General features: G+C 42.4%; 1 protein-coding gene across 2 annotated transcripts in view; it reads left to right on the forward strand.

The window, feature by feature from the left end:
* The window catches only part of KCNH8 (potassium voltage-gated channel subfamily H member 8), a 157,225-nt gene that overhangs the window by 102,711 nt on the left and 27,782 nt on the right, over window positions 1-26,732 (forward strand). For both annotated transcript variants that reach the window (XM_083705591.1, XM_083705592.1), the window contains exons 8-11: window positions 11,046-11,243; window positions 15,147-15,346; window positions 16,650-16,899; window positions 18,885-19,099. In XM_083705591.1, coding sequence (XP_083561717.1) covers window positions 11,046-11,243; window positions 15,147-15,346; window positions 16,650-16,899; window positions 18,885-19,099 — 863 coding nt within the window. The remainder of the gene's footprint in view (window positions 1-11,045; window positions 11,244-15,146; window positions 15,347-16,649; window positions 16,900-18,884; window positions 19,100-26,732) is intronic.

A 26,732-nucleotide genomic window follows, 5' to 3' on the forward strand; every position in this document is an offset into this window, starting at 1 on the left:
TCTGAATGTTTGCAAATTAAGATGACCTTGGATCACTTCTGATATTACTTTCTCAAGATACAGGTACATGCAACACCTTTAGTTTTTTGCATGTGTGGCTTTTTTGGTGGGGGGAAACAGAAGCACAATTTGCTCTTGCTGTATTGTTGCATATAGATGTGCCCATCTGTCTCTTAGGGCTGGTTTCTCAGGTTTAGAAAATGCATGCTGTACAACCCTTCTGTGTTGCTGTTTAGTTCAAGGATAGTGTTGCATGGTTTGATGGTCCTTCATGTCAAAATTCCCTGCCTGTGGAGACTTGGCACACCAAAGAGAGAGATTTGTGTCTAGTCTTCTTACCAATGTGCTCATTTTCATGTCTAGGGAGTTTACGATGCAAGAGGACTTCCCATCCACTTTCTGAAGGGACAAAGTTCCAGGAGGGCTGTTTCATACCATGTAAACAAGGGTCTAAACTATTGTGTGAAGTTTTCCAGAAATCAGAGGGCAGGATTGGTGTCTGGGCCAAGATTTCAATACAGGCATATTTGCACTCAGGCACCTTGCTTGACTGCATCTCCATGTAGGGTTTTCTTAAACAGCAAAACCATCATTTTGCCATCTTTTTGTAAGACAGAATTTGTGAGTACAGTAGTACCTCTGGTTGCAAACTGGATCCCTTCCGGAGCCCCGTTCACAACATGAGCAGAACGCAACCTGTGTCTGCGTGTGCGTGGGCCACGATTTGCCGCTTCTGCGCATGTGTGTGACGTCATTTTGAGTGTCTGCACATGCGTGAGTGGCGAAACCCGGAGGTAACCCTTTCCGGTACTTCCGGGTTGCTGTGAGACGCAACCTGAAAAGATTTAACCTGAAGCAAACGTAACAAGAGGTATGACTGTATTATTGATGAGGAATTTATATTATAATAAATAGGATTTATACTTTAGGAAAGTTATGTGACATCAGAGTGAATTAGGCATCAGTCTGGGAATTTCAAGGCAACCACTGTTTTGAGTCATGGAGAAAGATTTCAGTGAAGCAGTACAGGAGCTCATGGGACTGTTCCTCCTGGAGCTGGTTGGACATAAGTAGAGCCTGCTAGTTCAGGCCAATGCCCACATGCATAATATTTTATTTATAAAACACCTACAGTTATTGGATGCTGTGAAATTTTTAAAAATGACAATTCTCAGCTCACATGTAACCAATATAATTGGAGTGGTAAGGGAACAGGCATGAAAAGAGGGGGGAAGGCAATATGAAACAATAGATTCTGATTTTTGTTAAAGAACTGTAAGAGTTTGCAGAAGAAAATTCTGTTCAGAATTAATAGTTTCCCATAAGCTTTTTGAAAGATAGATACTAAGAAGCAGTGGGTTCCAGATGTAGGGACAAACCTGAACAGCTGGTAAGTAACAGCACAAAGGAAAACAGAAGCCTTGCAGAAGATGAGCATGTCATATAGTATGGCTTGAAGTTGGCTTGTTGTTTTTTTAATAACCATAGTTATGGCAAAGCACAGTTTGTCTGGTGTTGAATGTCACAGCAAGCTGTGGTTAGTTTAAAGTGGAAGGGAAAGTTTCAGTTGTTCTTCGAGCCCCCAAACCCATCCTGAATGGAAATAAAGACACAGTGGAGACAGAATTTAGTTTAAATGTTAATAGGCAAATTTTGGCCACAACTTCATTAAAATAAACAAATGTGACTGGTATTGGCTTAGGCATTGGTATCAAACTATATCTGGCTCCCGCCCCACCCTGCAAGAAGCCTGGAAGGGTAAACAACCAGCAGGGGGATCTCCGTCAGTGTACATTGACTGGTACTCACCCCTGGGGTTCCTGGGGGTCCTGGCATGGCCCTAGCCCCTCTCCGGGCAAGATCCAGACCCCCGGATTCCTTTAACGGAATACCCTATTCATTGGAGGGGTGGGTGAGGGCCGCACCTCCCCTCCCCACATTCCCCTAAATCAATGCCTAACTGCCAAACCTTACAAAGTTGTGACGATTGCTAAGAGGTAGGCAAAAACCAAGTGGCCAAAGCCATTTTGCCACAGTGGAAAAAAATCCTACCTGGCCCCCATTTCAAAACAGGCAACCAACCGAAGTCCAAAGCAAGGCCAAACATGACCTAATTAACGGGTGGATGGGTGGGCGGGTGTTCGGCAGCGCGAAGCAAAAGGAGGCCCCTACATCGTGCTGTCAAATAGATACCCCCAACCTTGCCACGCTGCTGATTGGCTAAAGGCCACTGGCATAACTGTGGCACCACCGGCTTGGAGTGGGGCAAACCCTGCCCACAAGCTGGTTAGGGAAGAGTTTCAGGGCCAAGCACAACATGGACGGACCCTCTGTTAGGAAGATCTAACTTCTCACACCTAAACAGGAAGAAAGGGAAAAGAGGAGGAGAACTTTACATCCTCTAGTCTGACTGTGGCTTGTCCACATCACACAAGAGACAAAGCTAGGGGTTGGCAAAACTGGCCCCTGCTGGGGGCCCAGGCCCAGGAGGGGCACAAAATTCACCTATCAAACTATGGAGTGTATGTTGTATGGAATGTATGGCGCCGCAGCACTGCTATCGCAGCAAGATCAAACACGGGAGAAGCTTCCCGTCCTTCTTGCACCACAGCACAAAGGTGTTTGGTATTGCAGTAAAGTGATTTTTCGGTGTGTGCTGATACAGTGGTACCTCAGGTTACATACGCTTCAGATTACAGACTCTGCTAACCCAGAAATAGTGCTTCAGGTTAAGAACTTTGCTTCAGGATGGGAACAGAAATCATGCTCTGGCGGGGCGGCGGCAGCAGGAGGCCCCATTAGCTAAAGTGGTGCTTCAGGTTAAGAACAGTTTCAGGTTAAGAACGGACCTCCAGAACGAATTAAGTACTTAACCTGAGGTACCACTGTATAGTTCCTTGCCAAGGGTGCGAGGGACCCTAGGTACGCTTCTGCACCACACCGAACAGCCGTTCAGCATTTTGTGTGAAAGAGGCCAATATATCGAGAGGAGCATGATAGAGACAACATGAGTCAACAGAAGAAGAGAAAGGCATAAATGTTGGACCAGCTTTTCAGTACCAGATAGATTCTACTTTATGGTCAATCAGAAATAAATGATGAGACTGCCTTTTCTTTACCTATGCAGATTTTCTTCTAAAAAATGGTATTCAGCATGAATTATCGTTTTTAACTCACAAATGCCAGATGCAAAAAGCAGTTCTAAGCAAGCAAAAAATCGCATTTGGCAGTTTTCAACCCTTGGGCGATCTAGCTTGAAGACTCACACCCCCTTATAACTTTTGGAAATTGTCAGTGTTAAAAGGGATTGTGCTGATAGTTTGCCCAATATATTAATATTCCAAGTGCTGCTGAAGCCTGTTGGTCAGTTTCCTTGGCTAATGAGGCTGCAGGTGATATTTTCTGCTGTTTTTGAAAACCCATTTTGCATTGTAACCAGGGAACTGCGTGTTCTCTTTGGCAAACTAGCAGCAGGCTCTTTGGATAGCAACTGGAGAATCTTACGTGGAAACCTGTAGCTGACCTACTTCTAGCTTCCTTTTATTTAATTTCACTGTCACCGCTTCAGAGGAGGGCTGCCATACATTAGCAGAACTGGCACCCAGAATCACACTTTACCCAAAAGAGTAGAGCACAGCTGAGTTTTTACAATACAAATGCTTGGCAGGTATCTGATCTTTCTCTCTGCCCTAGCTTAGTGTTTCTGTTCTCAATAATTTTAACAGGCACAGAAATGGAAATTCTGTTCACATTTACCTGGAATAAGTTCCATTGAGCTCACTGGGGCTTACTTCTGAGTAGACATGACTAATAATAATAATAATAATAATAATAATAATAATAATAATAATTTATTTATACCCTGCCCATCTGGCTTGGTTTCCCCAGCCACCCTGGGCAGTTCCCAACAGAATATTAAAAACACAATAAAATATCCAACATTAAAAATTTCTTCTAAAAATCAGGTAGTTGGGAAGGTGTTCCACAGGGTGGGCTCCACTACAGAGAAGGTCCTCTGGCTGGTTCCCTGTCACCTCACTTCTCGCAGTGAGGAAAGCTCCAGAAGGCCCTTGGTGGCTGGGGAAACGCAGCCAGATGGGCAGGGTATAAATAATAAAGTAGTAGTAGTAGTAGTAGTAGTAGTAGTAGTAGTAGTAGTAGTTGTTGTTGTTATGCTTGTGCTAGTGGACCAGACAGTGTTGTTTATTCCCCATCTTTCCATAGCCCCCCCCCAAAAAAATCTCATCCCATTGGTCTAAATGGGAGAAAAATGAATACACCAGCCCAAGAGCAGGGTAACCCTCTCCCTTCCCACATTATGGGGAAATGTTAAGGCTTTAGATCCCATAGATCCACAGCTCCATTGATCCACACCTGACATGCCCCTGTTTCCCCCCTCTTTGTTGTGGAAACGCTGACAGCAAAGAATAATTCTGGGAGTTGACTTTCCTCTTTGAGGGCATAGCTCCCTCTCCATCCACAGAAAGAGCTCCACCAAATCCTACGAGACACCCTTCCAGGGACCATAGGATTGGTTCATCGCCATTATCCTGATTTATAGGCAAGACACATTCTTATTTATGGGCATAGCCTCCATAAGGCACCTTGCATAGTCATTAAATAAAATACATTTAAAAATGAGAAAACCAGCATAGGAAAACAGCATGAAATTTAAAAACAGATCAGTCAATTAAAAATATAAATGGATTAGGCAGGAAAATATAAGCCAGCAAAGCAAATTAGCAGTATTGGTCTAGATGCAGATTGACTACATCAGTGAGAACAAGGACTAAGTTTTACTTGTTTGCGAAGAAATGCTTTAAGACAGTTGCAGTGTACTATAAAGGCCGAGTATCCAAAATAAAAAGATGCATTGTTTTATTTTTAAAGAAAAGAATAGAAACTCATTATTTTTAAGCTAATCACAATATCCCGAAGAAATCTGACATGGTTTTTGACGTTCTGGGAAAGGCAACCCTGATGTTTTGCAAATAATAACAAGGGGAAAGACCAATTAAATTGATGGCAGTTTGTGACAGCAGGAGTTAATAGTGCTACAGGCTGGTACAATGCTACTTCCATGGAAAATGCAGTCTAGCGGTGGCAGACCCAAGTTTCTTCCAGGTAAAAAAAGGTAAAGGGGCCCCTGACTGTTAAGTCCAGTAGCGGACGGCTCTGGGGTTATGGCGCTCATCTCGCTTTATTGGCTGAGGGAGCCGGCGTTGTCCACAGACAGTTTTTTTGGGTCATGTGGTCAGCATGACTAAGCCGCTTCTGGCAAACCAGAGCAGCGCACGGAAACACTGTTTACCTTCCCACTGGAGCGGTACCTATTTATCTACTTGCACTTTGACATGCTTTCGAACTGCTAGGTTGGCAGGAGCTGGGACCAAACAATGGGAGCTCACCCTGTTGCGAGGATTCAAACTGCCAACCTTCTGATCAGCAAGCCCTAGGCTCTGTGCTTTAGACTACAGCGCCACCCGCCACCCAGGTAGTCGCTAGTTATTTTGACCCTAAACTGTCTGCTTAAACAGAGGATTCTCTGCTAGCGCTATATTTTAAGTGGCCAGTTGATACACAGACAGATTTATTGCAAATTTATTTTGGGATCTTTGTGTTTCAGCACTGTAAATGTGTAAGTATCTTGTGTTTATTAGATAAAGCTCAAAGAAGGGGCTGCAATTCAAGACCCACTTACTTGTGACTATGAGCCCATTAAACACTGTGAGACTTATTTCCAAGCACACATGTTCAGAATCACATTGAGGTTTAACTTGGTGTGTTGTGGAGTCTTTTATATAGTTTGCTGTAATTTGTGGAAATAAGTAGAGAGGTTGTGCATGTTTCAATGTTCCCCTTTGATAGACAGGTTTTGCTTTTAATCACAATCACTTATTTTATGAGGCTGCTCCAATCATAAAGTGATTGGGGGGAGGGATAATTAAGTAAACAAACAAGATTCTTCTCATGGGTCTTCATTCTCCTCTTTGTGGGACGCGGGGGGCACTGTGGTCTAAACCACCAAGCCTCTTGGGCTTGCTGATCGTAAGGTCAGCAGTTCAAATCTGCACGACAGGGTGAGCTCCCATTGCTATGTCCCTGCTCCTGCCAACCTTGCAGTTTGAAAACACCAGTGTGAGTAGACAAATAGGTATCGCTGAGGCGGGAAGGTAAACAGTGCTTCTGTGCGATCTGGCATTCATCACAGTGTTCCGTTGTGCCAGAAGCAGTTCAGTCATGCTGGTCACATGACCCGGAAAAACTGTGGACAAACGCTGGCTCCCTCGGCCTGAAAGCGAGATGAGTGCCACAACCCCATAGTTGAATCTGACTAGACTTAACCTTCCAGTGGTACTTTACCTTTACCTTTCATTCTCCTCTGAGTTTTGACTGTAAGAGAAGCGTTCAAGTTAGACTATTGGGGCGGCCATATTCCTTCCTAATCATTCTTTTTCCTAACAGATAATCAGAAATCATAGGTGACTCTCTCTGTGTCTCTATTCTTCGTGGTGGAAGCAGTCATGCTTTTTCTGTGATGTTCTCTCAAGAGTTTTTGAACATCATCATGTCTGATCATTCCCCGGGGGAATTTTGCTGCATTTGTATTCACAGCATGCAGCAGCAAGGAGCCCCACAAACTAGCCAGCCCAGGATGTGGGTGGTTTGATGCCCTATTTTTATCTTTTTTTAAAATTAAAAAACAGTTTTAAAGTAATGAAGAAGCTCACAATACTTGGACACCTAGAAAAGCGATTGTCCAGAGTGAAGACTCTGAAGTGGACTCATGATAATATTCGTGTCATGATCGACCCAAATCTTTGGAATTTTTCTAAGATGCCTTCTCCATTGCTATACATCCTTCAAATGCCCAAGCTAGTATTCTGTGATCATTGCACAAACAGGAAAAGAAGACCTATTGGACCTTCTGCTCTACTACATGGTGGACCCAGCAACTAACAGTAGGATTACTGCCCATTGGTTACTGCTGTTGTTTGTTTGCATCTTGTTGGGCCTAGCCTTCTTTTGCCATATATAAGTGGATGCATGCAGCAACACGTAGACAGATTGCGATTTAAGAACGGGGGAGGACTTGTAAAATGTGAGATATTTGTACTGCTGGCTGTAAATGCTACCGTCATCACCTACCCCAGCCTAGAAACACATTTACATTTTCATCTAACACTGGAACTCTTCCCAGAAACGGTTAAACCAAACACGGTGTGAAATCATCCCTCTACCTACAATTCATTTTGGATGAGATTTCCGAAAGGTCATAATATGAGTCCAGTAATCCCCTTGATTTAGAGAAGCATTTGTGCACCCACCAATCTTTTGTGCTTGTTGATTAATAACTGTACGCACTTTAATTACATTGCCATTTTGAAAAATCATCTGAGAAATGGAGTGAAATAACTTTAAGGTCTGGATACAAACCATGAAGGAAAACTGAGATTCAAGGAGGCCTCTCCTTAATTTTCACTGCTCTAAAGTGGTAACTCCACCTTCACAATTCAGGATGTGCATGTCAGGTTTGCTTGCTGAGTTCCTGAAAAAAGAACACAGAGGACAAGGACCAGATGGGACAGTCTAAATGTGGTACATGTGCTTAACACCTTCTCTGCCTGACACCAAATGCCCTGGAAATCTGAACGCTGATATCGTCCCCCACACTGACAAAGTTGAGGCGTCACCTTAAAACATACCAGTTTTGCTAGGCTTGTGGTGGCTAGATGTATATTAGCACCAGCCATTGGATTTTAAAGGTTTTTATTAATCTGCTATAATTTTGACAATAATTTCATGATACCTGTGTTATATTGTAAGATTGTCGTTAGCTGGGCCCAAGCTTCTCCAGAAGGAAGGTGTGGAACGAAAATAATAAATGGCATGATAATAATTAATTATAACCTGAGTAACCAGGGAAGTCTTGTTGTGTAAACCTCTATGAGCCTAGACTTTCCTCTGAAGACATCCACAGTGAACACATGGATGTCTGGTGAAGAAGCAGCAGCATGGCATCTCTGTACTGTTAACTAGTAATAATATTAATAATAAGTTATTATTCATATGCTGCCCATCTGCCTGGGTTGCCCCAGCCACTCTGGACAGCTTCCAACAAATCAAATCATCAAACACAGTAAAACACCAGGTATTAAAAACTTCCCTGCCTTCAGATGTCTTCCAAAAATCAGATAGTTGACATCTGATGGGAGGCCATTCTACAAAGTGGGTGCCACTACTGAGAAGGCCCTCTGCCTGGTTCCCTGTAACCTCACTTCTCGCAATGAAGGAACCACCAGAAGGCCACTTAGAGTTGGACCTCAGTGTCTGGGCTGGACGATGGGGGTGGAGATGAGGCCATTTAGGGCTTTGAATCATTCCAGAGACCAGTTCAAGGACATGCTCTGTCATTTATTCAATATGCCATCAAAGGGTCTTGCAGCTAGTGGTTTGGTTTCCTTCACTTCTAGTACTTTTATTACTCCAAATGTACTTTTATTACTCCAAAATGAACAATACAGTCTATTAGCTTATTTACAGACTGTTTTAATGAAAACCGAAACCAATGGGGTCAGTACGAGGTAATAAATGTCAAGGAGTGCAGGAGAATATAGATGTAGTCTGTTCTGTTCCCTGGTCTCAAGGATCTGTTTGCTACACAATGACAACACTGATTTTCCCTTTAGTCATTGCTCTTAGTCCTCTGTGGTTTGATAGGCCAGCACATAGCTCTCAGGAGTCTTTGGTGCCTTCAGTTGTCCTTGATAGAGGGTCACATGACCTGTCTTGCTCTCATAGAAGTTTATATCGAGGCCAGAATTCAGCATTCTCAGGGTTTCAGTTCTTAATGTATTTCACACTTGATCAAACTATCATATGTAGTTAATAATGGGCTTTCAAAAAGTGTGAGGCATAGACAGGAATCGAGGCAAAGCTATTCTAAGGCAATATTAACACTATTTCTGTAATATTTACTTTCTAACTGTCATGTGGTACAGCTTGTTAACAAATTATGCATGTTTTGTTAGACAATAAGAACTCAACTACTTTATGTATCCTGATTTACAACAAGAAAATATACTCTCTGGTCATTTAAACTATTATGAGTTGTTTTATCACAAATTTACTGCCTGGTGTTTCAAATAGAAGAACTTCATTCACTTTGTAAAAGAAATATTGTAAGGAGCTTTCACGAACAGAGTAATTGTAAAGAGCAGTGTTTTTAAACTCTAAAGCTTTCTGTCTTTAAATCAGCAAATTCAAGCTTTATGCCAGGTCAAAAATAGAAACCCCATGCAGGAAAATCCCACAAAGATTTGTTCGAAATAGGTCAGAATACCAAATTATGCTCCCATTGTGTGATACTCGGAATCTTAAAACTTCAAAACACAAAAAGGGAGCTACTCAGAAGAATCAAATTGCTCCCTAACAATGGCTCATGTTCTTAAAAGACCCCTCGGTTTTTTTATTCCTTTTCATGCCTTTGCAATACCACCAACCACCTTAGCGTTTAAGAACTGACCTAGAGAAAAGGAAATAATTACTTTTAGCAAAATTACTTTTAAAAAAGCAACTTCAGTGAAATGATGGGAGACTGTCTAGGAACTGCATGCATGCTGCTATGGGTTTCGCGATGAAAAAAAGGTGGGCTGTTAATGTACAAAATAAATAAATGCAGTGTGGCCTGAGGGGCTGAGCTCTAGTCAGGTCATGCACAAGAAGATGCATACCTTCCAAGTGTCCCGATTTTCCAGGGACAGTGTTATGTACTAAGCTTGGATCCTAGAACAATAGGCAGGCAGGATCCTGGAATGCAACAACTGACTGGCCTGCAGGAGGAGACCAATCAGGCTCCAGGAGGGAAGCGGAATCAGCCAATCAGACAGGACTCATTGTGTAAATAATGTATATAAAGGCCTGAGGTTTGGGGGGGAAATTCAATCACTGTTTTACAAGCTGCAATAAAGAGCATGAAATCACTGCAGGACTCTGAGTATATTTCAGACAGTCTCAGAATTACGAAAGCCATCCTGGCTTCTGATTTGATCCCAGAATGTCCCTATTTCCCCTGCCAGTGATGCCTCCGCCAAGCTTAGGGAGGAGGATGAACTGGTGCTTACACTGAGCATTGGTGGCAGTGGCTACGAGGGAGCATCCCATTGTTTCTCCATGGCTGCCGCTGCCCTGGAAAAAATTGTGCTGTGTTCCATTGGTTTAGTGGTGTTGGTGCCGCCCTTCCACTAGTAGAAAATACTGGGGGGGGGGGCAAAATGGGGGGGGGGAGTTAATGAGGGCCAGTTGTCTGGGAATGATAACTCCAGCGGGGCCAGCAACAGAAACACAGAAGCCAAATGTCTCTATTTCCATCTGAGGAATGTTGGAGGTTATGGAAGATTGGGGAAATGATCTGGTAAGATGCAGGCCACATGTCAAATAACAACTCCCCCTCCCCCCCCAAAAAAATGCCTTCTGGATTTGAAAGTATTTCAGTTTTGAATGCTCTTTCCTGTAGACCCAAGCCCTGCAGATGGAACAGTAGAGCAGGGAGAAAGGTTCTATGCCAACTCTTTGGTTTCTGTGCTGTTTAGTTTTTGACACAGAGGAGCAGTTAAGAATTTGACCATCTGCCTTCAGGCTGAAGTGCTACCATCCATTCTATGAGCAGAACGCTTGAACATTTCCACTGGAGAGGTGGGTTTTGATAGGGAGTTTGAAGGGAAAGTGGGATGTACATGCACTTACCATTTTGGTAGTCAATCTGGAACATCCTACATCATTACAGAGACTTGTCTCATGAGCCAAGGCAGTAGAACTATGTTTGTTTGTTTTTAAATGTGTCATCTTCATAGTAGAAATAATTCCTGTGTCCTTAGCTAGTATATCAGCCTTCAGGTGATTGGTAAGATATTTGAAAGTGGATGCACTTAACTGTTTTCAGAATCAAGTAGCAAACATCCTATCTTCTGGATTCAAGGTATTATGAAGCAACAGAATGGTGGCTCCGTAGAGTTTGATCACAGGCTATGTTTCTCTAACTTCAGGTTGGCTTCATGAACTAGGAAAACGTTTGGAGTCTCCCTACCTTGGCAATAATACATCAGGAGGCCCATCCCTCAGAAGTGCCTATATTGCTGCCCTCTACTTCACCCTCAGCAGCCTCACCAGCGTTGGGTTTGGTAACGTCTCAGCCAACACTGATGCTGAAAAGATTTTTTCCATTTGCACAATGCTGATAGGGGGTAAGTAAACATATTAAGTGCAGAAGGAAGAACCTGGGGTGGGGGTAGGAATGCAGTAGTTCAGAACTATGGTGCATGCAACAGCACCGTGAAGGGTTAATAATTGTAGGAGCAGCCATGTGCCTCCCAGAGTCAGCATAGGAAGAAGAACCTTTAGCGGTTGTTATTACTAGCGATAGGACTGGTTGAAGTCATTTTATTGAAATTCCATTTGTAAATAGCAGCGTCTGTTCTTATTAAAAGTCTGGGAACAACTCTAATTTTCTATTAAAGTAACAACATTGGGCCGAGGGTGAGAGAATATTTTCAGTTCATACTTCAGTACAAATTAAACCAAATTCTAAATAGTAAACTAATCAATGATGCCTTTTTAAAGCAAGGCTGAGGTTCGTCAGAAAACATTATAAAAAAACGCATTTTGTTATGTATTAGGCTGTAAGATTGACAACATTGCAGCTTAACTAATTAAGCCATGCAAATTTCACACCACACAGCTGTGATTGTTGTAGTTATTGTCGAGTGAAGCATTAATATTCATCGTGCAGCACAGAACTTTAGACTCCATCCTTAAAAAGCAAGAGTTTGGGGCATGCTACAGATAAACAAGTTGTTGTTGTTGTTACTATTGTTAAGTAAATTTCTATACTGCCCTTTATCCGAAGATCACAGGGAAGTTTGCAATACAAAAACACAAACATACATTTGATAATAACAAAAACAATACACACACACACACACACACAGAGAGAGAGAGAGAGAGAGAGAGAGAGAGAGAGAGAGAGAGAGTTTAAATGCTCATAAATTGTTTAATTAGCCAAAAGGCCTCATGGAAAAGGAAAGATTTTGCCTGGTGCCTATAAATATGTAACAAATGAACCAGGTGGGCTTCTCTGGGGAGAGCATTCTACAAGCCACTGCAGAAAAGGCCCATTCTCATGTTGGCGCTCTCAAGACCTCTTGTGGAGCAGGCACACAAAGAAGGATCCCAGATAATGATCCCAGGTCCAGAACTGTTCATATCAGGAGAGGCAGTCCTTGAGGTATTGTGGTCCTGAGCTGTTGAGACTTTATAGGTCAAAAGGAGCACTTTGAATCAGACCCAGAAACTAATTGGCAGCCAGTGCAGTCTGGCCAGCATTGGTGTTATATTCTAAAGCCATCTTGCCACAGTGAACAGCTTGGCCACTGAATTCTGCACCAGCTGAAGTTTCCAAACCATCTTCAGAGGCAGTCCACATACTACATACTACAGTAATCTAATCTAGAGGTTATCAGAGCATAGAAGTTAGGCTATCCCTGTCCAGACAGGAATGCAGCTCTGCCCACCAGCCAAAGCTGACAGAAGGCACAGAGGTGATCATACAGGGTGACCAAAGCAGTTTCTGGCCTAAACCCTGATTGAAATGGATCTAGAAAATCAGTTTCCTCCAAGCGCTCCTGAACTTGGTCCATGACCACCAGCTCAAGAACCTTGCCCAAGAAGGGGAGACTGGCAACTGGCTGATAATTACTTAGATTTTCCAAATGCAGGGAAGATTTATTGAGGAGTGGAATTACTACTGCCTCTTTCAAGCAGGCAAGGACCACCCTCTCTCGCAAGGAGGCAATCACCTCCCTAGCCCAGCTAGCTGTCCCCTCCCTCCTAGTTTTTATCAGCCAATAGACACAAGAGACCAGAGTGCAAGGTGCAGAACAATACAAGCGCTGTGTCCACATCCTCAAGCCTTACTAACTGAAACTCATCCAACACAACATCCCTAATACTGATGGGTCATTGCCCTCTTCTCAGCAGCTGTACCCTTAAATTACATGTTGTTGTTGTTGTTTAGTCGTTTAGTTGTGTCCGACTCTTCGTGACCCCATGGACCAGAGCACGCCAGGCCCTCCTGTCTTCCACTGCCTCCCACAGTTTGGTCAAACTCATGCTGGTAGCTTCGAGAACACCATCCAACCATCTTGTCCTCTGTTGTCCCCTTCTCCTTGTGCCCTCCATCTTTCCCAACATCAGCGTCTTTTCCAGGGAGTCTTCTCTTCTCATGAGGTGGCCAAAGTATTGGAGTCTCAGCTTCAGAATCTGTCCTTCCAGTGAGCACTCAGGGCTGATTTCCTTAAGAATGGATAGGTTCGATCTTCTTGCAGTCCATGGGACTCTCAAGAGTCTCCTCCAGCACCAGAATTCAAAAGCATCAATTCTTCGGAGATCAGCCTTCTTTATGGTCCAGCTCTCACTTCCATACATCACTACTGGGAAAACCATAGCTTTAACTATACAGACCTTTGTTTTGTTCAAATCTTGCTTTGGAACCACGCTGCATGGCTGTGATCTTTTAGTTCAGCAGCACTCATGTCCCCACCATGAGTAAAAGGAGAACCCAACAACCTAGAGCTTGCTGAATACAATAGAAATATACAAAAAGACAAAACAAACAAACCCGAGTTAGCACTGGAAAAGAAAGTTACTGCTATCAAATATCACACTGAAGTAATCTACTAATAACCTATTATGTAAAGCCGCTTGTGATATTGAACTGATTGTCCTAGATTTGGTGCTGAATGTTTATCATTACCTAATGTTCACTCCAGACCTAGCCTGCATGGCTGTTCTCTGTTATAACTTCCTCATTAAGAAGGAATTGAAAAGCTGACAGTGTGAGATATTCTCAACACTGAGGAAAATATTCATGCAAAAAGGAGGGGTGCTGGGGAATGAGGAAAAACAGTCTTCCTTCCAGCTGTATTAATATCCCCGTTCTGTTTTGAAAACAAATAGCTGTGATTATAATCAGCTGAAAGAGGAGCTGTGTCTTATTAATTAGATGAGTAAACTTTATGTGATTTACTCTCATAATTAGCTAAGCAAAACCTATAATAATATTAATGTAAGGTAAGTGAGCAGAATGGAACTGGTCACTGGGGACGTAGTTAGGAAATAGTCAAGAAGAAATCCAAGTTACTCTCAGGTACATTTTCTGACTGGATCTCAATGGCAAAACTCACATTAATTCTAATAGGCTGAGATGACTGTTTAAAATGCCATGGAGTGCAGCTTACTAAATTAGAAATAACCTTAATTCTTTTAGCTATGGATAAGGAACACATATTATGTTGTTTAAAATATTAAGGTTTTTTTATTTTAAAAAAACAATAACAATATTCTAGGAACATAAAATATATTCTTTCAGTTTTAGTTCTCTCTGTGGACTACAGTTATTATCTTGGTCAGGAATGTAATGTAGAAACAAGAAACAATTTTCATTTGTTGAAGGGTGGTGAAGTAGTGGCAGCATATGCCAGGAAAGAGAAAGATAGTTTGAAAAATCTTTATGTTATAAGATTTGGAAAAAAATATTAGCTCTTCAATGTATCCACCCAACAGATCTGGGGGTTTAGATTTTGCTGCCCAACATTTCCAAGTAGGAACTGTGCAACATGCAGAAGTACCAGCATAAAGACAAACGGAAAGTTTTATTACAGGTTCAAATTATAGGTCGGCTGAGCAAATGTATACGTAGCATATAGCAGATTTTAATTCTCCAGCCTTTATTTTCATTTTGCTCTCTTCTGAGACAAATTTGCAAGATGCATTCTGCATATACTGACTTCCTGGTGTTTTAATAATATTCATGAATGTCCTCTGGTTTTTAGTATGTTTTAAACTGAAATATCACAAAAGCATTTATGAATCTCTACATTTTCCAAACTGCTTTCTCAGCAGAGCAGAGCAGAGCCAGTCATTGATTCTCACTATCAAACTTACTTTATTCATTCCAGATCATTTGCTGCTTGCCTTTTATTATGTTGCCATCATTAATGGGCAAGTTCTTTCTTTCCTGTAACTCCAGCATCAGTTTTGGCAACAGTGGGGTCTCTTTTGTGCTTCAGTATGGTTTCTCTCTTTTACAGCTTTGATGCATGCCTTGGTGTTTGGTAATGTGACTGCTATTATTCAAAGGATGTACTCCAGGTGGTCCCTTTATCACACAAGAACCAAGGACCTGAAGGATTTCATAAGGGTCCATCACCTACCACAGCAGTTAAAGCAAAGGATGCTTGAATATTTCCAAACCACCTGGTCTGTCAATAACGGAATAGATTCCAATGAGGTAATCAGAGTCTTTCTAGCTATAAATTCTTAAATCAACAATGTTGGTGATGTTTTATTTTGCCATTTGGTGACATTGTATTTCTGGAACAATCTTACTTGTAAGATTGTTCTTGTAAGGGTGGTATCCAGCATTCTCTGTCCACTAGTGAGAGGGTTAGGTGACAGGTGAGTTTTAATGTTGCGCAATTGAGGAATTCAGCGCGACAATTGTGTTAGCAGAAGCTCATTGTGGGATAGATTAAGCAACCAATTGCATGAACTAATTAGGGAAGCTTTTAACCAATTTAGGGAAGCTTTTAATGTTTTATAGGTTATTTTATTTTAGTGTTTTGTTGGAAGCCGCCCAGAGTGGCTGGGGAAACCCAGCCAGATGGGCGGGGTATAAATAATAAATTATTATTATTATTATTATTATTATTATTATTAGGTGCCTCCCGCAACCCGTGACAGTCTCCCCGATAAACATACAAGACGGCAATATTTGGGGTCAATTTAGGCCACAACTTCATTGATTATGGATGTAGAGGTTTGGCATAGGCGATGGGTATAACCGTTGAACCACCAACCCGCCTGCTGGGGAATACCTGTTAAGGTATCTACCTGGGACGAAGGGGGCCTATGACACGCATCAAGTAGGGACCCCTCATGGGGTTGCTGCTCTGAGGAGTGCTATGGCCCTAGCCCCTGCCTGGGCATCTGGACAGACGTGACTCCTTCTGGATCCCTTTAACAGGATACCTCTGAATACATAAACTTGTGAGTACAAAGCTAACTTTGTTGCACAGGTGCCTTCAATGGTTGGGAAGGTGCCTCAAGCAAGTTCCATGATCTAGCCGGGAAATAGCAGGTGGATTGGGGGTGGAGCCTGAAGGCTACTCTGCCCCGCCCCTGGGGTGGAACCAGCTGATTAGCCTGCCCATGATAGGCCAATTATTGGGCAGGGTACTATTCAGTTCCCAGGCCAGCATGAGGCACGTTTGGTGGTCAGCTGGCCTGGGGAAACCCCTCAATAGTTGCTCTTGGCTGGATCATGGAGCAACAAAGTTAGCTTTGCATTCACAAGTTTATGTATTCTCTTGCGCAAACAGTGTTCTGTCCCATTTCAGCTCCTCGAGCTGAACTTTTTCAGAAACTTTTTCAGCTCTGTATTTTGTTTAAAGGTGATGTGACCACAAACGTACACAGTATTTCAAGTGTGATCGCACAGTTGACTATGTGAAATGACAAACAGAGGAGCTAAATGGATAAAGGTGTAGATTTACTGAAATTTAACAGGAAACTTTCTCTCCCTTTCTGGATAGCTTTTAAAGGATTTTCCTGATGAGCTGCGCTCTGACATCACCATGCACTTGAACAAGGAGATTCTGCAGCTGTCCCTTTTTGAGTGTGCCAGCCGTGGGTGCCTCAGGTCTCTGTCTCTGCATATCAAAACCTCCTTTTGTGCTCCTGGGGAGTACCTCCTCCGGCAGGGAGATGCCTTGCAGGCTATCTATTTTGTGTGCTCAGGTTCCATGGAAGTTCTAAAAGACAGCATGGTGTTGGCAATTCTAGGTAAGTTCTTGGATGTGCTCTACTATTGCCAGATGGAGAGTGAAGTTAAAAAAATATATGGTTAGAGCAATTGAAACTATACAAAGTCTCCATGATATATATACCAAGGTAAACTATGCTGGTGTGACTTACTGTTCCAAACTTTGTTCTGCATGGTGGTTGAGCCAACCCAAGCCAGATTTTAAAATAGCATGATTCACCAAGACATTTCACCACCCTTTCTGCCAGTATGGCTTCTGCTGGAATGCTCCTTTCTCAGGATGAGTTGAATGAGCCCTGGCTGAGCCAGAATTCAGGATTTACATTGGTGTATCTCTGGCTGAGCCCAGACACGTCCAAAATTTGGCCTATTCCAAACTCTGCTCATCTTGGCAGATCTTGGGTTTGGTTGCTCCTTCAAGATACCCTTGATCATTGTTAGCTGATAGATCAAGTTGTGTCCACTCTAGTAAGAGCAAGAACTGCTGTGCTGAACCTGTGCCCAGGTAAGTTTGGCTTGTGTGACCTTTGCAACCCATGCCAGCTACAAAAAAATGGTAGGTATGATTCATACTACTGTCTTAGGATTTTTCATTGGGATACTAGTGTCCTTTGGCATTCGTTGACTGCATCCAATTAATTTAACCTGCAGTTGCAATAAAACTTTCCTTGGCACATGGGAAGCAGCAGCAGAAGTGTTGGGTGCTCTCCAAGGCACAGTGGAACTTACTTCTTCAGTGAGGAAACTTCTCCCCTTCAAAGTGAGTTTCTGGGCCTTGGAGCAGTGGAGAGAGGATGAGGCAGCGGTGGTGGCTTGCAAAAAAAAAATGAATCATGCATTCACTGCTGGCAGTACTGTACTCAACCTGTTCTTGCTTATAAGCTTTTGAGCAGGGGTGCTTACTTTTGTGAGTGCTCCTACATTTTGTGAGTGCTCCTTATTTCCTGGGGTAAAATCCTAAAAAAAAGGTCAACAACTTAACAACTTTGCTTTGGCGGCCCTTTGAACGGTCCTCACACATGTTCACTTCATCAAATTTGGCCCTCCTTGAAAAAAGTTTGGATCCTCTAGTTCACAAAGTAAGTTCATGCATTTCCCACTCTTCTGTACCTCCCTTCCATTTATTTCAGTGGATTTGGGCCAATGTGAGCCCCATTGTGTGCACGTATTGGCTCATTCCATTGTTTTGCACAGGGGAGATGCACATGCAGGAGAACCATGTTTAAGTGTAAGCAGGTGTGGATCTAGATCACTTGTTAAAAGTGGGAAGATTTGAATAGAGAAATCTTTTCCCCAGTCAGATACAGAGTGTAATTCTTAGAATAACTAATAATTTCCAGAATTACTTCAAGCACAAAAAAATGCTTTATTCTTATTTTATATTCTACCACCAAATGTGGAGTATATATAGCAATGAATACGACGCCATGCTATACCAAACCATCCCCATATAAAATGCCAATATGATCTTTGAGCAAAATTCAGAATACTGAAATTTTCTTATACCTAAGAATTTCTGCTTTGGTTATGGAAGAGGGTATTTAATAACAGTTAATCCGTGTTTCTTTGCAAAATGCCTTTCTTTCAATCGAGGTAAGGAAAGCAGAGATTTAAAAAGTAATGACAGTTCCAACTGCAAAGCAAAAAACATGGCATTTCAATTTATTTTACACTGATCTTCAGCTAGATTGTAACAGGATACACCTGAGTGAAGCAATTACAAAATTTCTTCTTTGGCTATATTGGAACCATTAGTGTGTGCACCATAGAAGTCAGCAGCTTTGTGCTATTCATACTATCATCGTTACTGACTCCTCCCATTATTATTAATTACCAGAATTCCCAGAGCCACTAGTTTCAACTTACTTACAGAAGCTTAATAGTTCTGAATCTTTGTATTTGGGTCCCTGTGTATTCCACATGATCTGTTTAAGCTGTTCTCTGTTTCTAAGTTGAAAATTCGTTTATGAATAATATTGCTCTCCTCTTTCGTATTTTCTTTTAGGTAAAGGAGATTTAATTGGAGCAAATCTCTCAATTAAGGACCAAGTGATTAAAACAAACGCTGATGTGAAAGCCCTAACCTACTGTGACCTCCAGTGTATAATTCTCAAAGGACTCTTTGAAGTGTTAGACCTTTACCCAGAATATGCTCACAAGTTTGTTGAAGAAATTCAGCATGATCTCACATATAATCTTCGGGAAGGCCATGAAAGTGATGTAAGTAGATTTAATAGGACTACAGTTACTTCCAGCTTTAAAATTAGCTCTTGTGTTTCAGCAGTTCTCCTTCATATGTATATCAGAGTAAAAATATATGTATAGTGTTCATTTTCAAATGAATTCTGCTTGGGTCCAACTTAACAATTCAGACACAGCTTAATCAAATTATTGATAATGAATTATAGGTCTGATACAAATTCCTCTATGCTTCTATATAAATTATTCATTTGGTGTGGGTTTTGTCCTTGTGGGGACGCAGGTGGCGCTGTGGGTTAAAGCCTCAGCGCCTAGGACTTGCCGATCGAAAGGTCGGCGGTTCGAATCCCTGCGGCGGGGTGCGCTCCCGCTGCTCGGTCCCAGCGCCTGCCAACCTAGCAGTTCGAAAGCACCTCCGGGTGCAAGTAGATAAATAGGGACCGCTTACCAGCGGGAAGGTAAACGGCGTTTCCGTGTGCGGCTCTGGCTCGCCAGAGCAGCGATGTCACGCTGGCCACGTGACCCGGAAGTGTCTCCGGACAGCGCTGGCCCCTGGCCTCTTGAGTGAGATGGGCGCACAACCCCAGAGTCTGTCAAGACTGGCCCGTACGGGCAGGGGTACCTTTACCTTTACCTTTACCTTTGTCCTTGTGTGCTTATATTTTCAAATATTTGCTAGTCCTGCTAAACCTTAATCCAAAGTAACATTAAACCATTTCTATTTTACATCCTAAGTAAGAGTTAATTCTCACTGCAATTTAATATAGTTTAGAGAGTTGTTTCAGTTTTTAATACAAGAAAATGTTGCCAACGTACATACACAAGGGAGAATTGCAATTTATGATGGCTTTTAAGGTGAACTGAACTCTACAAGCCCTAAAAGAGCAGGGGTCTGTTGAGAGTTCTCCACACATGATCATTAATGGGCTTATTTTCAGAGCTAAGGTATATGAACTACAACAGTGAATAAAACCCACTAGGCAGAGAAAAGCCATGCATCAAAAGTTCAAGAGTTGTATGCATGCCTTTTATTTTTCATCTAATGAAACTAAACACTGCAATCCCTAGATCTTAGAGATTTCTTCCTAGCGCCCAAGGAATAATACAACCATTTTTCTAATACACTAGAACCTGTCAATTCATGCCATGAAATATTTGGAACGCTCCTATCTGCACATCCTATAAACTCTGTGGTTTCTTCACATTGCGCTTTTTTGGGGGAGAAAAATTTGGTACAGTTTTCTCCACCCTACCCCACATAGTCCTTAATATAGAGAACATCTCAGGGTTGGCTCTGAGAACAATGTGTCTTTCTACTTCTTTGGCCTTATTCCTTCCCTCTTTGGTAAATCTCAAACAGCAAGATTGTGTAGGAGGGGCAGTTGTCATGATTTCATGAGTACCTCCAGTGCCAGTGTCATCCACCCCCATGGAATTGTGATACTGGCATAGAAAGTAATTGCTCTTCCCCACAAGACACCACTTAGGCTCAGAGGCGGAGCTAGCTGCTCCGGCACCCAGAGCGGCACACATGCTGTGCACCCGGGGGGCAGGGCTAGCCACCCACAGGGGCAGGGCAAGCATCCCAGGAAGGCGCTGCCCATGGCGAGCATCCCAGGGGGCAGGGTGGTGATGTCACCCCCTCAGGGATGACACCCAGGGCGGACCGCACCCACCACACACCTCTTCCTCTGCCAGTGCTTAGGCTGCAATCCTAACTCCACTTACCTGGGAGTAAACCCCAATGAATTCAATACAGCATAATCCTAACCATGAGTAATCAGAAATTAGTCACTAACTTGCACAAGTAAGTAACGACGACCTATCTCACAGATTTGTTGCAAGGCCAAGGTGTCCTGATATGAGAGCAAAGTTATCGGAACTATCTATGCTGAACTTTAATTAGATTTTTGTGAAGTTTCCTGTTGTTTAGGTTCCTCCCAGGCATTTGTAACTGAGAACGTATTTGCATAAACTAATTGGCTAGATCAACACCTGTGGGATGCTTCGCATGTTACACTTTTAACAGGGGACACATTAAAGACCTCTGTTCATCACCTGCTAAACCGAAAGCCAGTAACAGATTTCTGTAGTATGTTTTCATGGTATATATGAGCTGAGGAAAATATGTGTGCGCTGCAAACACACCTGTATATGCTGCAGACATCATGGTTTAGGAGGTACACAATGTGTACCCATGAAAACTGTAATGTGTGCCCATAAAAACCGTGCTGTGTGAAGCAATACAAAGTGCCTATACATCAATATGATTTACTGAGATTGAGCTGAAATTTCTCAGAAGACATGATTCAGGAGATGCTCTTAATTCAACCCTGTTGTTGTTGTTTAGTCGTTTAGTCTTGTCCGACTCTTTGTGACTCCATGGACCAGAGCATGCCAGGCACTCCTGTCTTCCACTGCCTCCCGCAGTTTGGTCAAACTCATGCTGGTAGCTTCGAGAACACTGTCCAACCACCTTGTCCTCTGCTGTCCCCTTCTCCTTGTGCCTTCCATCTTTCCCAACATCAGGGTCTTTTCCAGGGAGTTGTCTCTTCTCATGAGGTGGCCAAAGTATTGGAGCCTCAGCTTCACGACCTGTCCTTCCAGTGAGCACTCAGGGCTGATTTCCTTAAGAATGGATTGGTTTGATCTTCTTGCATGGATCACTGCCTTGCCGTGGCGAAGGGGCTTGAATAACTCAGAGAAGCTATGAGCTATGCCGTGCAGGGCCACCCAAGATGGACAGGTCATAGTGGAGAGTTTTGACCAAACGTGATCCACCTGGAGTAGGAACCAGCAAGCCACTCCAGTATCCCTGTCAAGAAAACTCCATGGACAAAGACAACAGGCATATAAAATTCAACCCTACCTCCTGTTTATTACATATACACTTGAAATTTTCCCAGAATATCTTCACCATTTCTTTATGGTGAATGTCATTTTCCAATCCTGCTCCAGTGATCTTGAATGATACTAAACCTGGGGCATCATGAATGATTCAGAATGGTGAGCAGACTGGCAGGATAATTGTTGTTGCTGCTACTTGCCATGATAGCCCCCTTAAAAAAAATATTTAGGGGGAAAAGAAAGAAGCTGGGCTGCTACTACTGCTTGTGATTAGTCCAACCCCTGTGAAATTGTTAGATATATTTTCCTCCCCTTGGAGAAATGCGATGAAAGCTGTCTCTTCAAAAAAAAAATAGTGTGGAGAATTTAGCACACAGCTCCCAACACCAAGCATTGCTGCTGGTTCCTGAGAGGCTCAGGGAGTTTGGTGCAGTGCAGGAATGGTGGCAGGAATGGAGGATTGGCTCTGCCACTGTGCTCACACCATGCTGAGAGCTCTTCCCTTCGACCCTCTAAGGAACCAGCATTGATGCTCAACTTTGGAAGGGCAGATAAGCAACCCCATTGACCTCTACTGGTTCATATATGGGGCAGACATGCCCCTGTGGAAGTTCTCAGTATATATAATAGGAAATGACAAGTGAGGACAGCTGGTTATTTTTTAAAGGGGCTAAATTAAATGTTTCATCTTATTTGCAGTTGGATGAATGGGGAGGACAGTGTCCAAAGTCCTTTTTGGGGGCTTAATTCAGCCCACCAGTCGATTTAATTCGGCCCCCATGTCAGTATATGTTCTGGGGTAAAATCCTAAAAAAATCTCAGCAACTTTGGTTCGCCCTCACGCATGTTCACTTCATCAAATCTGGCCCTCTTTGAAAAAAGTTTGGGCACCCTTGGTGTAATAGCACAAGACCCCTAAGAATTGGAAATCCACCTACAGTTGCTTCAATATTTAATAAAACTAGAACAATCAGTCTATCTAGTGTTCTGCAATACACAGTAGAGTTCTAATGGATAGTCAACATAGTCTTTCTGCTTCTTCTCTACTCCTAAATCTAACTCTTAATACTACTTCCTTAGTATGCATACAAAAAGAACAGTCATGTGCACAACAGCAGAGACAATTACCCTATGTAGTATAAATATTATTGCAAGAGAAGAACTCATGCAGCCTACTTTTACTTATTTAGTAATAAACTTAATTCAACTGAGTAGACATGTATAGGACTGCACTCTGAATTGTATATATTGCAGAATTCAATGTTAAATTGATTTGCAAAACTCCCCAAAGAAGGCAATTTTGCTGCATTTTCTCCAAATATTTTCCACCAGTTTGCACCCTGGAGCAAGTGCTTTGAGTCCATTTTGAAGGGGGGTGCCTCAGAAGATATGGGCAGAGAGGAGGGCGGTCCTCTTTCCTGATGACTTTCTTGTTTGATCCAAAAGGCAAAGTGCACTTCTTGTTGCACTTTTTCCTTTCTTTTCATATGCTAGTGCAATGTAAGAAAACTATTCAGCTTTTCTGCTTCCTAGGACTTTTCGCCCAGGAACCTCCAATTATAGAATAGCCTTGCATGAACTTTATTATTTCCTCCTGTTTCTTTTGATCAACCCCTACTCGCATGAAAGACAAAAATGAGTGCTGCCAGATGCACTTGGTTAGATTTGTTGAGATTTCATGAGTAAGCAAAATGTGAGAACTCCTGATCAGCAGTACAGGGCATGTTAACTTGCAAGCAGATACTGACTAGAGTGTATGACGAATATTCTGTGGCACTGATTATCTAATGAGTACTTGGGGAAAAGCCATCTCATTAATGGTCATCACATTTAATCACCAGTCTTATGGCTCGGAGTTTTTATGACAGCCCTCAAAATAGATCAGATTATTTAGCAATTGTTCACCAGGTACATATAATATCTAGTTGTGCGCATAACTTTTCACTGGATATATATATAATACCTATAAGCTATTTATGATGGTTTTCCTCATTAAGATCTTTTCTTCACCAGCGTTTGGTCCAACATAGGTAATCTTTCCTTTACACAAAAAATAAGAGAATTTTGGCTAATTCACATATAGTAATTATGTTGGGGCTTGAGTTTATTTCTATTTCATTTTTCCCCCAATCCAAAAGGAGATCTTTGTAGTTTTTGTGATATGGAGATTATCTCTCTCCATGGAAAATAAGCAGATATGTGCTGTACAATCCAGTACCTCAGAAGTAAGCCCCATTGAGTTCAATGGAACTTACTCCAGGTAAGTGAGAGTAGGATTGCAAACTAAGAAAAATTCAGAGGACTATGCATGTTAACACTGAAAATCTGAAATCTGTTGAATGTTGACAGTTACATAAAGTATTTGTTACCACGTACTGGTGAACGAGCAGTTAAGTTAGATGTCTTTTTTGGGAAACTCAGCTGAGATTGCAAGCATTCTCTTGTGAGTGTGCTGGTTTAGATAGATAGATTTTAATATGCCTAGAAAGGTAAGAAAAGATGGAAAATAACAGAGAGATTATTTGGTATCAGCCTCTTGGGGAAGAGTAACAAAAATGGCAACATGAATTAAATGCTTCAAGGGACCCTGATGACGCTGGCAGAAACATCAATGCCCAAGTGGTTGGCAGTGTTATCTGAAGCTGGTGAGGTGTGTACCTATAGTCTAGCACTGTTATTGTGCTTCTTTCCCTGTGGATTATTGGGATAGTTCAAGAATGCAAAAAAGAACATCTCTTTCCCTCTCAGTTGCATGCACAAACAAGCTTCTATATCATTCCTTTAAACTAAGCCCGTGTGTGCTTTGCCAACACAATGCTTTCTTTTATTTTGTTTTTATATAGCAATTGTCTTTATTAAAGGCTTCCATTGGTGCGTCTCTGTCATTTGCAGATTGCTTAAATGCAGTTACATGACAGCTTAGGAAACCTTGTTAACATCCACCCTGCATTCTTTACATGGATTGCTGGTAGAGTGGCAAATTGATTTAACACTAACATTATTGGTTTCTGTATTTCATGAATGGCATACATCCTAGTTACATTTGAGAGCTGCACCTGGAATTTTATTTGGGGAGTGACCTGTGCCACCCACTGTTTGGATATGTCACTACGATACCTTTGTGTTGGTCAGGCCTTTGCTGTGGCAAGACCATACATTCTCCATTGCAAGTGTTTGGATGCAATGCAGCTGTAGTAAGGCTGATGGGAATGACATAGAACCTCCAAACTCCCAAGACCACCTTTCTGACCTTTCCTCAGATGCTAGATCAGGGTCTCCCAATCTTAGGTCTCCATCTCGTCCTGCTAGCTAGGGATGATGGGAGTTGTAGTCCAAAAACAGTTGGAGACCCAAGTTTGGGAAACTCTGTTCTAGACTGATATTCTCAGGGTTGTTGACCTCACTTCCTACTTCCTGTTCCTTGATCCCACACTTTCATTTGTCTCTCTCAACCCTGATTGAAATGGATCCAGAAAATCAGTTTCTTCCAAAAGCGCCTGGATCTGGTCTGTGACTACTTGCTCCACAACCTTGGTCAGGAAAGGAAGATTAGCAACTGGCCAGTAGATAGTTAGGTTTTCCAAATACAGGGAAGGTTTCTTAAGGAGTGGTTATACCACTGCCTCCTTCAAACAGGCAGGGACCACCCTGTCTCATAAAGAGGCATTGATCACCTCCCTGGCTCAGCCTAAACTCAACTTCTCTTGATGCATATAAGTTCCAAATGCTATCATTCTCTCCAGTAATTAATCTTTGCTACTTCTTTAGCCAGTGAGAAAAGAATTCAAATAAAATAGTTCCATCTTCTACATACTTTGGGGAGGGATCCATTATTTGTTCACTTTACCACAGCTTTTCTTCCCTTCCTGTTTGGTCCTTCAGAGATGTAGCCTTTGGAGGAATGAACATAGGCCACCCGTTGGGTGACACTATACTGTACTAGAAACCTCCCTTCCCATATGTCAGGCTATAGCAACATGCATACCCTGCCTCTGCATCGAACCCATTGCAATACATTCAGCCATTGTCAGGGAATGGAGACAACTCACATTGCTGCACCCAAGAGTTCTTGGGTCACTCTTCTCTTATGTAGTTCTGCTCCCAGCAGTGAGGACCGGCTAAGAAGCAGACATGGACAAGGTTAGGAACAACCCCATTCCTTGTGAATCATTGGCTTCAGCTTCAGAGAGCCAGTGTAGTGTAGTGGTTAGGAGCGGTAGACTCGTAATCTGGGGAACCGGGTTCGCGTCTCCACTCCTCCACATGCAGCTGCTGGGTGACCTTGGGCCAGTCACACTTCTCTGAAGTCTCTCAGCCCCACTCACCTCACAGAGTGTTTGTTATGGGGGAGGAAGAAAAAGGAGATTGTTAGCCACTTTGAGACTCCTTAGGGTAGTGATAAAGGGGGATATCAAATCCAAACTCTTCTTCTTCTTCATAGCTGTGCATGTAGCACAATAGAAGAGGGTAGGGTCCTTATATATTTAAGTACTAAACTGGAAGGAGTAGAGATGGCACGGATAGAGTATTTGTGATGAGATCTTACTGCAAAAGAAAAGTTAAAGTAAGTTTAAGCCTATGGCAAGATTTGAAGTAAGTTTTGAGAGAGCTCATTGTTGGCTCTTTCTGGTTTTGCCGTGGGATGTGATAGCACAACCATGAACTCATTTGCTAAATGACGCCAAGTGAGATTACTACTGTGCCCCCAGAAACAGAATGATAACACCTTTCCCCTGTAGCCGCAGTGAGATTTGATTCATCTCTTAACACCAAGCGTTGCAGCAGCCTGAGTCACTCAGAGGTCTTC

The sequence above is a fragment of the Podarcis gaigeae genome (genome assembly GCF_964106915.1).
Source record: "Podarcis gaigeae genome assembly, chromosome: 12".
Taxonomy (NCBI): domain Eukaryota; kingdom Metazoa; phylum Chordata; class Lepidosauria; order Squamata; family Lacertidae; genus Podarcis; species Podarcis gaigeae.